At 43.1% G+C, this 15671-nt stretch overlaps 1 protein-coding gene across 3 annotated transcripts in view; it reads left to right on the top strand.

Moving 5' to 3' along the window:
* The window catches only part of SRPX (sushi repeat containing protein X-linked), a 46496-nt gene extending 35436 nt beyond the window's left edge, over positions 1 to 11060 (top strand). For 2 of the 3 annotated variants that reach the window (XM_061988602.1, XM_061988601.1), the window contains 6 exons: positions 1817 to 1943; positions 4930 to 5051; positions 5647 to 5826; positions 6263 to 6396; positions 7705 to 7826; positions 10575 to 11060. In XM_061988602.1, the coding sequence (XP_061844586.1) occupies positions 1817 to 1943; positions 4930 to 5051; positions 5647 to 5826; positions 6263 to 6396; positions 7705 to 7826; positions 10575 to 10755 (866 nt within the window). In that variant the 3' untranslated portion in view covers positions 10756 to 11060. The remainder of the gene's footprint in view (positions 1 to 1816; positions 1944 to 4929; positions 5052 to 5646; positions 5827 to 6262; positions 6397 to 7704; positions 7827 to 10574) is intronic. The other variant, XM_061988603.1, reaches the window with a different exon arrangement.
* Positions 11061 to 15671: the final 4611 nt, after the last annotated feature.

Genomic DNA, 15671 nt, shown 5'->3' with positions numbered 1-15671 from the left:
TGTAAGGCTGGAATAAATGTACACTCTCCATAGCACAGTCGGTGATGAGCTGTTGCCACAGTAAACTAACCAGAGCCAGAAGCAGCCTTGGTGAGACTGGGTTATTTCCTACCCTAATTCTGTTACTGAGAGCTATGAGAGTTTTATAGAGGACAGAGCTTTCGCTGCCTGTGATGTGAGCACAATTCCACACCTAATGGGAAGGTACTCTAAAAATAAAGGAGTGAATAAGAAACATGAGGAAAGGAGACAAAGTGCTTCCTACACAGAGTGAATGCTTGAAAATTCTGCTTGCCTTGTACTGACAGCAGAAGGAAGTAGGAGTGAAAGAACTCAAAAAGTGAAAAAGTTAAACAAGCTTTAGAGAAGAACTAGGTGGCTTATGTATCTTCAGTGAAGGGAGCAAAGGGTTGTAAAGTACAGGAAGCTTCAAAAGCTGTGTAGAGGATTCTGCTGTTGGTGACTGTTCCTACTCTGTGCAGTGGGAACCCACTCTTGCTATCTTCACCATCTAGCAGACTCTACAATGAAATCAACAGTTATCCTCACAATACTGTAGGAAGTATTTATTTGTTTACAAAAAACCTCACACATTGCATTTTGCGATATTCCTTATGTTTTCTGAATAACTTTGGTACAATACGTGCCTGTTCCTTCCCCACTCCTGTGCAAACTTAAAGTCAGAAGCTCGTCCTGTGTAAGTGCCTCACAAGGCTGTGGCGTTAAGGATTGGAGGAAAACTCTTACAGAAGAATTTAGGAGAAGCCAGTTTCTGGGAGTCCCAGGTTCTGGGCATACCACTAGAAGTTTGAAGGGGCTACAGCAGGGCTGCAGCCCTGCTTAAACTGATAGAAAATATTGTGTGTTGCTTGTAGAATATGAGGGTCTATGAAATTATTTTGTGTGTTTGATAATTTATAGAGACCTAAACTACTTCCCATTGCTATTTTTTGAAAGAAATTCAGGTTATACTTTTTGTGTCTGCCCTGCAAAGACAAAATTTAAATTTAAACAGCGTTTTAGGGATTGTTTTCCATTTGCAGGCAAAGAGCAATCCTGTCTCTGTGTTCATTTTTAAAGCTGATATATAAGTCCATGGATTAGACTTCATTTTGGGTGTAACCCAAGTGATGGTAAATAAACCCTGAGACTAAGATCTTAAAGACAGTTTGGTTTTAATTCATTATTGTGATGGTGTTTACACTTGGTGTGTACATGTATTTTTGCTATGCTGGCAGGATTGGCAACAGAAGCGACTGAAGATGAGTAGCTGTACATTGTCCTTGTCCTCCGTCACGGTCTTTTATCATTGTCACTCTTTCTTTACTCCTGATTAATAGTCACAGTGTTCTGGTAGCGGTTAAGCAAGCTTTCAAAACTTACCCAGTCTACTTTTTGTTTGATATAACCTATAAGGCATTATTATAAGAATTACTTGAAAAAAAAAAATCAAGGGCAGCAGCAATTCCCTGCAAAATGTCAACTGCATCAGTCTTCCATTGTTTCTCTTTTTGCAGTGACTACAGGAAAAAATAACCATTTGACAGTAACGTGAAAAGTTGTCATATGGAAAGAGGTTTACGTTCAGTCTGCTTTACAAATGTTCTTAGTCCCAATACCCATCACACAGATGAAAGAAAGAGGCAGAGCAGATAAACAGAAAGGTCAGGCTCCTTGGGTGCAACCTTGGGTGCCCCTTTTTAAAAGTTCAAAGCTAAATACACTCATTTGCACTGACGAGGGCAAGAGCTGTGAAGAAAATGCATATCTATCAGACATGCCCACAAGCCCATTTCTGTGACATTTATTTTGACAGATACTGAACCTCCAAGAATCCAGTGCCCGAGCGTGAAGGAGAAAACCGCGGAGCCCAACAAGTTGACGGCCAGAGTGTTCTGGGACACTCCTGAGGGACGGGACACTGCTGATGGGATCCTGACAGAGTAGGTGCAAATCTGTAAATGTTTGCCTTCTCTCTTTTTTATTCGTAGGGGAGTCTTTAGGTAGTAATTCAGCTGGTGAGAATGGCCAGGTAATTAATCCAAGATGCATATTTATAATTGTCACATGATTAATTGAAAAATTAAAAGTTGAACACTTGAATCATTCAGGATCTGGCATGCAGAAGAGTAGCAGATCACTGTCGTTATTTTAGAGCTGATGAAATAAATGACAGTAGCATTTTGACTGCACCTGTGATACTTTGGAAAGCTGCTTTGTGGGTCTCTTCTCATAGATAACAAATTTTCTTAGAGTGAGTTAAATTTTGTACATAACAAGAGATAGTCACAGACTAGTAGGAGTTGGAAGGGACCTCTAAAGATCATCTAGTCCAACCCTCCTGCTCAAGCAGGTCTACCTAGATCAGGTCACACAGGAACGTGTCCAGGTGGCTCTTGAAAATCTCCAGAGAAGGAGACTCCACATCCTCCCTGGGCAGCCTGTGCCAGGGCTCCCTCACTCTCACAGCAAAGAAGTTTTTTCCTTAAGTGGAACTTTTTGTGTTCCAGCTTTTGTTCATTACCCCTAGTCCTATCACTGGACAGTACAGAAAAAAAAAGTGTTGTCCCGTCACCTTGACACACACCTTTCAAATACTTGTAGATATTTATGAGATTCCCCCGTCAGCCTACTCTTCTCCAGGTTGAACAGCCCCAGTTTCTGCAGCCTTTCCTCATAAGAAGATGTTCCAGTCCCTTGACCATCTTAGTGGCCTGTGCTGGACTTTCTCTAGAACTTCCCTGTATAATAGTGCACTGAAGGTAGCAGCAGAGGCAATTTTGGCTATCTTAAAAAAAAAAAAAAACAACAAAACCAAACAAGATGAATTGTGTCACAAAACAATATCTGCAGTCATCTTTAGACTTTTTCATGAAGTAGTGCTGAGTACTGATGTCACAGCATTCTGCAGAGGCTTTCCAAGTACAGTAATGCCTCTCATTTGGAACTCAGGGAGCTTTAAACTTGCTGCTTTCTTCAAAATTTCCTTGTCATTTTTTATGGTTTCGCAGTCACATTTTCCAGAAGAGCAAGGTGCACTTGTGATGATACCACTGTCTCTGATTTTCCCATTTTTATCATGCAGGATTTATGACAGTCTATCTACATGATAGTAATGGAAAGAGTATTGAAATTCTGCTTTTTTCATTAAGCAAGTTACATCTTTTAACTCTGTATTAGTGGAGTGGTTAAGTTTAAAATCTGAAAGTTGTAAGCTTTGATGGGTATGACCCCGTTCTAAGAAGCTGGAAGTTTTCTTGCACTCCACCAGCTCTGGGTTACGCAGCAGTTCTGACAGTGGATTGTTCATGGTAAAAAAGATCGTTGTGGTTTAGTCTTGGCTGGGTGCCTGACGCCCACCAAGTTGTAATATCACTTCCCCTCCTAAACTGGGCAGGGGAGAGAGAAATATAATGAGAGGTTTTTGAGTCAAAATAAGGACAGGGAGATCACTCAGCAATTAGTGTCACAGGCAAAACAGACTCAACTTGGGGAGAACAGGGTTTGATTTATTAATGAACCATCAGAAGAGAGCAGGGAGATGAAAAATAAAACTGAATCTTCCTAACACCTCCCCCCACCCTTCCTTCTTCTCAGGACTCTCCTTCCTTTCCCCCCAGCAATGCAGGGAATGGGTGTTGTGGTCAGTTCATTACAAATGGAGTTTGCTGCTGCTTCTTCTCAGGGGAAGGCCTCCTCATACTTCCCACTGTTACAGTGTGGAGTCCCTCCCATGGCAGACAGTCCTGCATGAACTTCTCTAATGTGGGTCCTTCCCATAGGCTACAGTTCTTCAGGAACTGCTCCAGCATGAGGCCTCTCATGGGGTCATCCATCCCAAGAACAGTCCTTCAGGTACCAAACTGCTCCAGCCTGAGTCCCTCATGGGATCACAAGTCCTGACAGCAAACCTGCTCGGGCTTGGGCTCCTCTCTCCCCACAGGCTCCCAGGTCCTGCCAGGAACTTGCTTCAGGGTGGACTTCCCACAGAGTCACAGCCTCCTTCAGACATCCACCCAATCCTGCCTGGGTCCTCCACAGGCTGTGAGTGGATTTTTGCTCCTTGGTGGACTCCATGGAGTGCAGGGGCACAGCTGCCTCACCATGGTCTTCACCACAAGTCACAGGGGAGTCTTTCTTCCAGTGCCTAGACAACTTCTCCACTGACCTTGGTGTCATAGAATCATAGAATGGTAGGGGTTGGAAGGGACCTTTAGAGATCATCTAGTCCAACCCCCTCTGCTGCAGGGGGGGATGTCTGCAGAGGTGTTCTCACAATCTCCTTTCTGCTGCTGCTGCAGTTTAGCAACTGCACAGTAACTTCTTCTCCTTCTCCAATACATTAATCACAAAGACATTACCTCAATCACTAATTGGCCAGGCCTGGGTCAGCTGTGGAGTCCATCTTAGAATTGACTGGCATTAGCCCTATCAGCTACAGGGGAAGCTTTTGGCAGCTCTTTGTTTAAAGAAACCATCTCTAAAGTTCCCTTCCAACCCCTACCATTCTATGATTCTGTGATCCCTGCAGCCTCCTCCACCACCCCAGCTACCAAAACCTGGTCCGGGCAAAACCGCTACAAGGGAGTATCTCCTTATGTAAGGAAAAGGAAGCTTGAGTTCCTTTGAGCACGGTGTGATGCTTGCCTACACTATGGATTGTCTTATAGGAAGCAAGTGGGCCCTGGCTACTCTGCCTCCCTTCTCTAAGCAGGTTTGGGGGACCCTTTTGCACAGCTCCAGGGTGAGCTGTTGGTAGCAAATCTAAAGATTCTGGTTGCTGCTGCACAGCTTCCTTTGCTTACTTTCAGTCTTTAGCCGTGCAGTGCAGCCAGATGGTCTTAGTATGCCACAAACATCACTCTTCAGGCTTTTACAGCAGTCAGTAGAAAAATACTGGTGAATTTATGGATGTCTGTCCTGTTGTAGTGTTATTTTGAAAGGCCTGCCACCAGGGTCACATTTTCCAGAAGGCGACCACAAAATCCAATACACTGTGTACGACAGAGCTGAAAACAAAGGCACTTGCAAATTTCTTGTTAAAGTCAGAGGTAAGAACAATGTTTTGCTCTGTACATACAGTTACTGTTTTGTATCTCTTAGTAGGCAATATGAGAAATGTCCTTATTTTCCACGTTTGGCTGCATATGTGTATTTAAACTGTATGTGGATGCTGAAAGGGAGAACACTGTCTTGCTCAAAACCCCTGGGGCCAGGCCTGCAGCAAGTTGCACACATTAGGGAAGAGCTGCACGCATCTGCCCTGCTTCCAGCTCTGTCCAGCTCTGCACCTCTTCCCTCCTGCTGCCTTCTCCCCAATACTTGGCATCTGAGCTGCTGAAACAAGTATACAGAGGAGTATTTTCAGCTGACTCACATATGTCAAGCACGGCTGGCCTTTCACAAATCCATATCTTGAAATCTGGAGTTGAATATACAGAGATGAAACCTGTAGGTGTAAGCTTCAGCTCTCTTTGTGCTCCATGATCTTTTACCACCATGCATTAACCTGGACATCTGTATCATTTTTGTTTATGTATGAGTTAAGAGGGGGTTTGTTTCTTAGCTGGTTGGAGTTATTAAGTACATGACCATAACAATAATGTCCCATCTCTCTTGGGGGTTTTTTTTGCCTCTTGCTTCCAGTCAGGCGCTGTGTGAAACTGAATGCCCCAGATAACGGCTACATCAAGTGTTCGGGTGATGGCAACAACTATGGTGCTACATGTGAATTTTCCTGCATTGGTGGCTATGAACTGCAGGGAAGCCCAGCTAGAGTATGCCAGTACAATTTGGGGTGGTCAGGAGTGGAGCCAACCTGTGCACGTGAGTATTGCACCACTTTTCCAGAAGGGCTGCCAGAACCATGGTTCTCACAGCAGTGAGAATTTGGGAAGGGTATGGGGAGTGGAATACAGCACCAAACTTTAATGCCCTAGAGGTAAGAAACTTAACAGGTTTGTCTCCTCTACCAATTTGCACTTATAGCTGAAGCTTGTCACTACTGGCTGCTCTTTCCTAGGATACCTCACAACTGATAGTCTGTTATAGCTCAAAGCTCTCTACAAAACTTCCCATGCTGGAGTCGGTCCATCTAGCAAGCCAGAACAGCTTAAGATAAAATTGTTGGCTTCGATGAGACCCATATTTCACTCGTTACCTTATTATTATTTCTTCTTCTTGTGCTTCTAACAGTTTGTTCTTTTAGAAGTAGATGTGTTTCCAGTGTGCTCTAAAACTTTTGTCTTCAATTTCATTCTAGCCATGAATATTAATGTGAATGTGAGGACTGCAGCTGCACTTCTGGATCAATTCTATGAGAAGCGGAGACTGCTCATTATTTCAACTCCTACTGCAGCCAACTTCTTCTACAGGATGCAGCTGGGAATGCTGCAGGTAAAGCACATTGCAAGTTTGTTTTGTTTTGTTTTTGTTTTTTTTTTAAAGAAAGATACAAGACAAGCTCCACTATTTGGTATAAATCTGCAAACTTAGCTGTTGCCTTGCAAGTGCATGACTTGACTGAAGCAGTAGTGCTTCTGGATTAATCCTTTTTACATGAGTTTTGAGTCGAAACATCTCCCCCAGTCCCTAATTCAGCTCCATTCTGGATTTTGCTGCCTCTGACCAGTCACTGAATCCCAGGCAGTTCTGAGCTTCTTCCATCCTCCCTAAATTAATTTAATATTACCTTCTGCTCAATAATCATTCCCTAACTCAGCTCCTACAGAAGCTGAAAAAAACCCAATCTATCCCACACTTCTGTGGTCACAGTTCACACAGACCAGGTTTACAGGCTTTGTAACTACAATGCAAGGAAGTGTGAGTGAGTAGCTTCAGAAACAACCATTGCACCAGCAACTAAGGGACTTGAAACTTGGGAAAGAAATCATCCAGAGTGCTGGAGACAGCACTGAAGTATTTTGTTCCAAAAAAACCTCCACAACTTCTGGTAATTGTCCTTCTGAAGTATTGTAAATGTAACGCTCTTGTTGGGTTCTTGCTAGACTTAGGGATGTATCTCAAAAATGTACTACCTGTATCCTCAGGGAAAGGAGCTAGTCCTGTATTCTTTCACAGTAGCAAGTGCTTCTATCTTCTTTCTTTTCGCACAACTGTAACAAAATTCAGTATAAAGTCTTTGGGCTATGAACATGATGAAGTTGTTAGATGCTGCCATAAGTTACAGTTGTATTAAGAAAAAATAAGTTTTTCTTTCCCCCCATTAGATTCACTTGGCAAGAAAATTCAATATATTGATCAAGCTGAAATAGTTTAAAATACTTGAAATTATTTGACTATAGTACTTTTAGTACTATGGTACTTGCCAGTGGTCAAACAAGTTGGCATAAAAGAAAGCTTTCTGCGGTCAACTTCTGTTCCACACACCTTTAGTTTGACTGCCAAATTAGTGGCACACTGCTTAAGACCCTGGCATCTTTTCATGGCACTACGAAGACAAGCTTTTATTTCCCCTAGGTGGTCCCTGACTGTTGTTTTTCTCGGAGTAGTTAAGAATCCATCATTTAACGTCCCATGGAGTGAGTTCTTTGTCATGAGAACTGGAGACTTTTCCAAGTATGCTCCCTCATTTCAGTTTAAGCCATCTCTCACTACTATAAGAAGGCTGTCTGCACACTCAGAGCAACCTGCTGTTCTGTCACTGATAACTAACACACCTCTTTCTTCTTCTAACCCTTCCAGCCAGCACAGTGTGGCTTGGACCTCCGACATGTTACCGTAGTGGAATTGGTCGGTGTCTTCCCAGCACAGATAGGAAGAATAGGTGTGAAGCTGCTGCCCCCATCTCTTGCCCTGCAACTCAGGTAAAGTAGGCTCTAGCTGCTCTTGTGTTTGTAGCTTAGCACACATGATGCATTGCTTTTGATTCCCTGCATCTTAGGGCTACAAAGATAATCAGAGGACTGGAACATCTTTTTTTTATGAGGAAAGGCTATGAGACTTGGGGCTCTTTAGCCTGGAAAAGAGATGACTGATGAGGGAACTCCTCAACACTTTTAAATACCTTGAGGATGGGGCAACACTTTTTTCTGTAGTTCATCATGACAGGACTAGGGGTAAGGTTCAAAAGCTGGAACACAGGAAGTTCTACTTAACCACAAGGACAATCTTCTTTCCTATGGGGGTGAGGGAGGCCTGGCACGGGCTGCCCAAGGAGGGTGTGGAGTCTCCTCCTCTGGAAGTTTCAAAACCCACCTGGACGCATTCCTGTGTGACCTGATGGAGGTGAACCTGCTTTAGCAAGGGTTTGGACTAGATGATCAAGAGGTCTCTTCCAACCCTTACCATTCTGTGACTCCTTAAAGACACATACTCTAAGGTACAATAGCTAGACACTGGAAGGTGGGTGATGATGAGTTAGTTTTAGGATGAATACGCTCACTGTCTGCGTAATAGCTCCTACAAATTCATGGACATTTGGTGTTTATAAAATCAAGAGCCCCTTTAAATGTGAAACAAGCCAAAGTCTATGCTGCTCTTTCAAGTGCCATGTCTTCCTTGTCCCTTTGCTCAAACTGAGTGAATGTCAGTTCATCTGAACTCTTTGCTTATCCCTCCAATCATGTTATAGGTTTGCATCTTCCTTTGATGCAGCCACTAGAACCACTCCATGCATGTGTGTGTTTGTGCTGGAGTGGGTCAGGTGCAGTTGGCCAGGCTACATTCACTTGTTCAAGGGCAGCCCTGGAGCAGCTGCCAGCACAGCGCCAGGTGACAGCGAGAGCTCCTCCTGTGTGTAGTGCTGCTGGTGGCTGTGGCCAGGCCAGAAGGAACCAGCAGCTGCTCTTTCAAGTCCCACATGGAGAAATTACACGGCCAGTATTTCAAAGGGGAAATTATCTCAGCCTCCCCAGGCTGATGACAGCACTCAGCAGTTTTGCTAAGGTGCCTAAACTGTTTTGACTTGGTTTTAGACTGACAGGGGGTTGGTTTTCACTTGAAAGAGAGACTTCAAGTGCCAGCATTCCCTAAGGACAGGAGGACAACAGGAGCCAAAAGCGAAGGCCTCTTTGGCAGGGAAAGCACTAGTTATTTAGGAAAAATTCAGGCAACATCTGTGATGTGCCTGAGGAAATGGAGCAAGTTTTAATGGGGGACCATAAAAAATGCTGACAAATCAGAGAGGGGGTTTTTTGATTGTAAAAAATAAAAAAACCCTGTCCTCTATAAAAGGAAGAAGACAGCACAAAGAGTTTCTCTTTTATAAAAAATGAAAGTACTTTTACTAAAGTTGAAATGGTTTTCTTGTGGCTCTGCAGAAAATAAAGAGCTCTGGTAACATCTCATTCCCTGCCCACCCCACACTCCCCCCACAACCTTTACTGGAGCTACATTTTGGAAAAGGGTATGGGGTATGATCTGCTCTGCTCTCAATGAAAGTTAATTTTATGTTTTATTAAAACTAACATTTCAGGATTTTTCTTTCTTTTTACTGCAGTGTATGAGTGACAGTATTCCAGTTCTGGAAGGCACTTAAATCAAGATGAAACATACCCTTAGATGTCTTGAATAAAGATGCTGTCTAGAACTGGCACTCAGAAAAATAATGAGCACAAGTACTCTAGTTAAAACTTTGGAAAGTTAGCATTTGAATTTGTAGAAGACATTTCTCCTGGGTAAGATGAGGCAGGAGTAGTGAGGACTGTAGATTAGCTTCAAACTTTGTTTTAGTTTGAATTTAATAGCCAAGCTCCCTAAATTTCAACAAGACACTCAGAGCACTCATACTTGTTAGAAAGCTGAAGAAGGTGAATTTCAGTGCTTCATACCTTACAAACGCCCCCCTGGGACCCATCTCTTCATGGCAGCTTTCCTGTCCTGACACCATTCTGGCACAGATGCCTGAATTTATTTCCTCACACGAATGATGTTGACTGACTGCATGTGTAAGGATCTTCTTCTGGTTCATTAACTCCTTCAAGCAAAAGATAAAAAGAACACCAAAGATGTACATTTGTTACTGCCACACTTCCCCAGGAGCTCAAATAACCTTTTTTATCACTTGTAAGGAAAGGACTCCACCATGATTAGCAGGGGCTTCGTTCTCCTGAATTTGAGTTAGCAGCAGGTAAATGGTTATTATTAGGAACCATGGAAAGCCACCTCTAATGATTTTGTCTCACTTGTCCATTTTCTCATGGTGAGTTTATTCCACGTGGCAGCCAAGAAAGGGAATAGTCTACTTTTAACTCTGGCTCCATCACAATGGTTTTGTTTAGGTGATTTATATAGTACTTCACCATTTTTTTTCCCCTCTTGCTATTGCAATAGGTAATGACATGTGCTGTATTAACAGTCAGAGCTCTGAGAAGAAAAGAGAGCTGAGTGCAGTTACCTTGATGCTTCCCTGATGCAGAGGCACAGCGTGCAGCATAGGCAGAAGTCCACTCCTGGTTCTTACAGCTGAAACAAAGCACACTCTGTAGAGCCCTATTCACTGTCCCCCTCTTCCTCTGCTTTTAGACCCAAGAGGCTGGTTCTGCCATTTACCAGTTGGAAGTGCCCAGGCAGTAGGTGACAGGCTTTAATAAAATGAGTCCCTTACTTTGCAGGTTGCTGCTGAGGATCCCTCACTACAATTTCAACATCGTGGTGATGGACAAGCATGGAATGGACAAGGAGCGCTATCCTTTCCCAGCCACACCAGCTGAGCTCTTCGCACTTATTGACAATTTTCCCTTGAGAAAAGAAGAGATGAAACTACAAGCAGAAATTGGCCAGTCATGTCCCTAGTTCAGGATTGCAGGGCTCGCAGTTGTCCACGTACTTCTCCCTTTGGTGCTACACAAAGCATGGCTTTTTTAATCACTGATGTACAGATTTTTTTTGTATTGTTAAGTCTGTCCAGGTGTGTAGCTACTCTGCACAGAAGTATGCATGATGCTTTTTCTTGTACTTCCAGCCATCTTTAGATGAGTACGTAGGATTACTACCTGAGGGAGTTTCTTGTACAGAGAATGAAGAACTGAGGCACGTTTTGGGAGTTTATTTTGGATTTTTCATTCAGTGTAAAATTTGAGGTTTCTTTCTTACTGTTTATAGACCTTTTTATTAATAAAATATTGTTTTGCAAACAGGTAATTGTCAAAAATTCCTCTTGGAGATGAAAGTTGTTTGGCTAATTTGAAAGTTGAACCAAAATAGCTCCCTGCAAACCATTTTAACAGAACCATTAGCCTCAGATCAAAGGCATAGAAACAACTGTGTTTCGGTTCCACTAACACTATGGTCAATCAGAGAGACACAAAGCATAAGCCAAAGGCAACTCAAGTACCTGTTTTCAGCAGCAGCAAAGAGAAAACAGCTCATAGTGGGAGTATGGAAGCCATTACCAGAAAGAATACCATAAAGGAACAGTGAACAGTGTAGAAGATGGGCAGTAATTACTGAAGACCACATACTAAAATGCTTGGTAGAAAAATATGCTCTTCCCTTGAGTGCTTCTCACTTTTTATGCCCATTAGAGTTGGACGAGCAGGTTTCTTTCCTCTCTTTGTCTTTGAGACAGACCAGGCTTTTGATTTGGTGGCTGGGAAATGTTACCCCCCAAGGGAAACTTTATCAAGGATTTGTCCTTTCCAGATCTGCAAAAATATTTGTTTGCAAGTTATCACTTAGTAACAAAAAAGTTCCCTGCTTAATAAAAAATGTTAGGAGGCAATTTAAAAAAGAGTTCTCTATTGTTTTATTACAGCCCACAGTCTTGCCAATCTACTGCAAAGAATATACATTGTTGAGTCTCCTTCCTTGGAGGTCTTCAAGACCCACCTGGACATGTTCCTATGGGACCTGATCTAGGTGAACCTGCTTCTGCAGGGGGGTTGGACTAGATCTCTAAAGGTCCCTTCCAATCCCTATCCTTCTATGATTCTATGATTATGCATGAAGAATGTAAGTGGCACTCCCATGTCTGTGCCATTCGAGAGCACAGCCTGGTTGTTTTTAGCCAAATACTTGTCTCCTTTTAAAAAGTTGCTCCTGCAAGTGAATTAATGAGGGAATGAATGTGAGGAGTGGGAAGTCAGCCCTGACCCTAGCTAACAAAAGCTCATTTGTGGACTGAAGTGCAAAAGCACCAAGGAAGGAGTGGGTGGCGGTAGGCCCTGTCTTTTGAACGGGGTAGATGCAGACGTCTGAGAGTGTTAGAAGACCATTACTAAGGACCCAAGGATAGTTGGGAAAGTCTAGCATGGCCCCAGTGAAGGCTCACAGTGTTAATGCCAAAGGCAAAGATCTGGATACACCCTGAACTCTGCAAATGGTTGTGGCACCGTTGCAAGGAAGCATGACCGGAGGGCCAGGAAGCTCTGACTAAGCATTGTGTCTTGCCATTAGCAATAAGATGCCGGGACAGGATTGGTGACAAAACTCACAGAAATAACATTTCTGTTTCACATCTGACCAAACCATTAAGTCCTGGAGCCATTATAAAGGAGTGAGGATAGGAGTTGGCGTGCTGATGGGCACAGCTGCACCCTAAGTTGCCTTTCCTCTGCTGCCTGACGCTAGTGGTTAAGAAAACTAGACATGACCAGGCACAACAAATCTCTCCATGCCTTTAGTTGTCACGTGTGGAAAAGAGACAGCCTGAGGACACATCCGTACACATCCTACCGTGGCCACAGTTCCCCAGCTCAGGTTCTTCATCATGCATATGCTTAGAGCCTGAATGCAGAGGTGGATGGGCGTTGTGTCCCCCTCTACTTCTGACTTTCCTCATTGAAAAAAAAGCACGTTGAAAAAATCAACCGATTTCCACTGATTTATTTGATTTTTTTTTAAAAGGTCTGCTTTTTTAACTGCATTGCTGCAATTCCAATCTTCTGCTGCTCCATTTTGATCTAGGTACAGAATCAATTCATCCAGTCATCTTTTGTGATTACTACAATCAGGAAAGTGATGGCAATCACTGGGCTGTTACAGGAAATTGAATTAAGTGGAGGAGAGTGCATGACTGATTGGATTACTAGATACAGTTCTGCACAGAACATCTATTAAAATCTTATGATTAAGAAAAGCTGTTCTTGATTAGTAATATAAGGTTTCTGGCATTTTCTGATGTACGTTTTTGTGGGGAGGAATGGAACAGTGAAAAACATCATGTGCCATCTCTCTGTTTTGGAGTCAAATCAGCATTGCGTGTACGTTATGCAGGGATGTGGCAGATTGGCCTTTTGGGAAAGGAGAGTTTGAACAAGGGACTTAGTATTCCTGTCTGTAAACCAGCATTTATCTATTCAAATATATTCCAGTAATTCATCCTGTAGACTTTCTGTCCCAGAAGAATAACCCTGCATAAACAAGGTGCAGTATCTACACTAGTGCACACTTTTATTTTAAACTTTAGCAGAAAATTCAGCTCCCTCAAAATCATCCAGAAGGGAGTCATACTACAACCTGCCTCTTCTTGCTATAGCTCTAATCCTACCACTGTTGTCAAAATGCAAATCCTGTTTAAAACATGAATTTTAGTTGGGATTAAAGGCTGTTTCCAGGATGAAAGACTTGCCGTGACTCCTCCCCTTTCCGTTCCCACCTGGAGGTTCCTACATCTGAAGATACTTTCGTGAACCAAACTACTTCAATCATTTTAGACCAGAAAAGAATTTGCATTTCTGTCATGCAGCATCTTTTGCAAACAGAACTGCTCGGATGAATTGTGGGAGGCAACCATTTCTCACGAGCACAAAACAATTTTGTAAATATCCTGATTTTCCCCAGATCCTACCCAAGAATCCACCTAATGTGATGAGAACAACCCCTGCCGTCACATACTTCCTTCTTGGCACGCAAAGGAAAATTTGAAGTTTGAACCATTCTCAATGGGACCGAGAGCATTGTGTTTTAATGAAAACATCAGTGACCCTCCCAGCTCTGCACCAAATGACTGCAACATGCAGTTTTGTTGCAGCTCAGTACTTACATAAGGGCGCATGAGTCAAATCTCATCACATAATTAATGAAAATACAGAGGCTAAAAAGTAATCTGAAGTACATTTAAATACTCTCATGATTGCAACTTGGTTTTTAAACTGAGGTGATGAAGGTGGTGAAATAATGGAGCTTGGACTGTGCAATCTCAGGTGCCAGATCACTTCCAGCCACTCACCTCTGTTAGTGCTGCACATCCACAGAAAGGTAAAAGCAAGTGTGTGCTTCACACCACTGGGATGTGGAATGGCTCTTCTCAGACATGTAGCTGCTGCCCATTTCTCTCTTCTGTGGCTGAAGGATGTTCTTGTGGCAGTTTGGTGAAGGGAAGAGTAGAAAAGCATTGACAGGCACTGGAAGGCAGAGAGCTGCCAGGCTGCCTGGGCTAAATGAGCCAGTGGCTCATTTAGGACACTGGCAGTTGTGCTCAGCACGTGCATTTCTCTGGCCTCTTTCAAATGGTGATCCAGCTGCTGCATGCTCTGTAAAATGCAAGGGAAACAGATGGGAAAGCCAATCTTGAAGTACAAATCTCTAAGTACAGTCCCAAGCAAAGGTACAAGGAACAGAGAAATGTCAGAAGGGTTCTTCCCCACCTGCAGCTGCCTTCCAGTTTAAGCTAGACAGGAGGGGTGTGAAGGCAAAGGAGCCAGCTGCTTGTGCCCAAATCACATCAGGAGAGCAGTGAACCCTGCTGAGGAGGTCTCCCCTTAACCTGGGCACAGGAACCCAACATACTTTCACATTACTGCAAAGCGAGTAGAGGCAAGCACGGGCCCAGGGCCATTAGTTGCCTCCTAGTTACTCAGTTGGGAAGGGACAGCAAAGCACAGAAACATGGGAAACTGGAGAACCAAAAGAAGATGCAAGAGAGCCCTCAACTCTGAGAACCAAGTTGAAGTGAACATGTCTCAGTGGAAAGTGTAAATCAAGTGATTGGTGAACCTTCTTCTGCAGGGGAGTTGGACTAGATGATCTCTAAAGGTCCCTTCCAACCCCTACCATTCTGTGGTTGCTTTTTGTTTCTTTTTCTTTAAAAAAAAAACAGTAATTACAGAAAAGCTGCATTTGGAACATACCTGGATTTTCAGGTGGGCAGGACCTTGAGCTGTGGAGAGGCAGCCGATTCATTGATAGAGGGAAGGACCTGCTGAATATGCAGGGTTAAGGCACATGTAAAATAATTCTCTATCAAGTGGGATGAGAACGCTGCATCTCTCTGAGGCTTAGAATGGCATGTTAAAACAGGTTTAATGCTTATGAAATTAAAAAGGAGCTTAAAAACTACTTTAAGTGTAAAAACTAAGACCAGAGGATGTTTAGATTAGCTATTAGCATAAAACTTCTTCACAGAGAGGGTTGTTAAGACACTGGCACAGGCTGCCCAGAGAGGTGGTGGAGTCACCATCCCTGGAGATATTCAAAAGATGTGCAGCTGAGGTGCTGAGGAACATGGTTTAGTGGTGGGCTTGGCAGTGTGAGGTTAGTGGTTGGACTTGATGTTCTTAAAGGTCTTTTAAAACCAAAATGATTCTATGATTCTATAAGAAAAAGAGAGATGCTGTCAATGCAATCCCACCTCCGAAGATGTGACATGCCTCTTGAATTATTTATTGTACGTGAGTGATGTCTTTACCTCGATGAAATGATATGGGATATCCCTGGGAGATGTGCTTATAGCTTGCTGTTACACATTTTAGGAGAGACAAAGACACAGC

This window comes from Colius striatus, chromosome 1, assembly GCF_028858725.1.
Source record: "Colius striatus isolate bColStr4 chromosome 1, bColStr4.1.hap1, whole genome shotgun sequence".
Lineage (NCBI taxonomy): Eukaryota > Metazoa > Chordata > Aves > Coliiformes > Coliidae > Colius > Colius striatus.
Note: the sequence above shows the minus strand (reverse complement) of the source record. Positions and strands in the feature narration are given on the sequence as shown.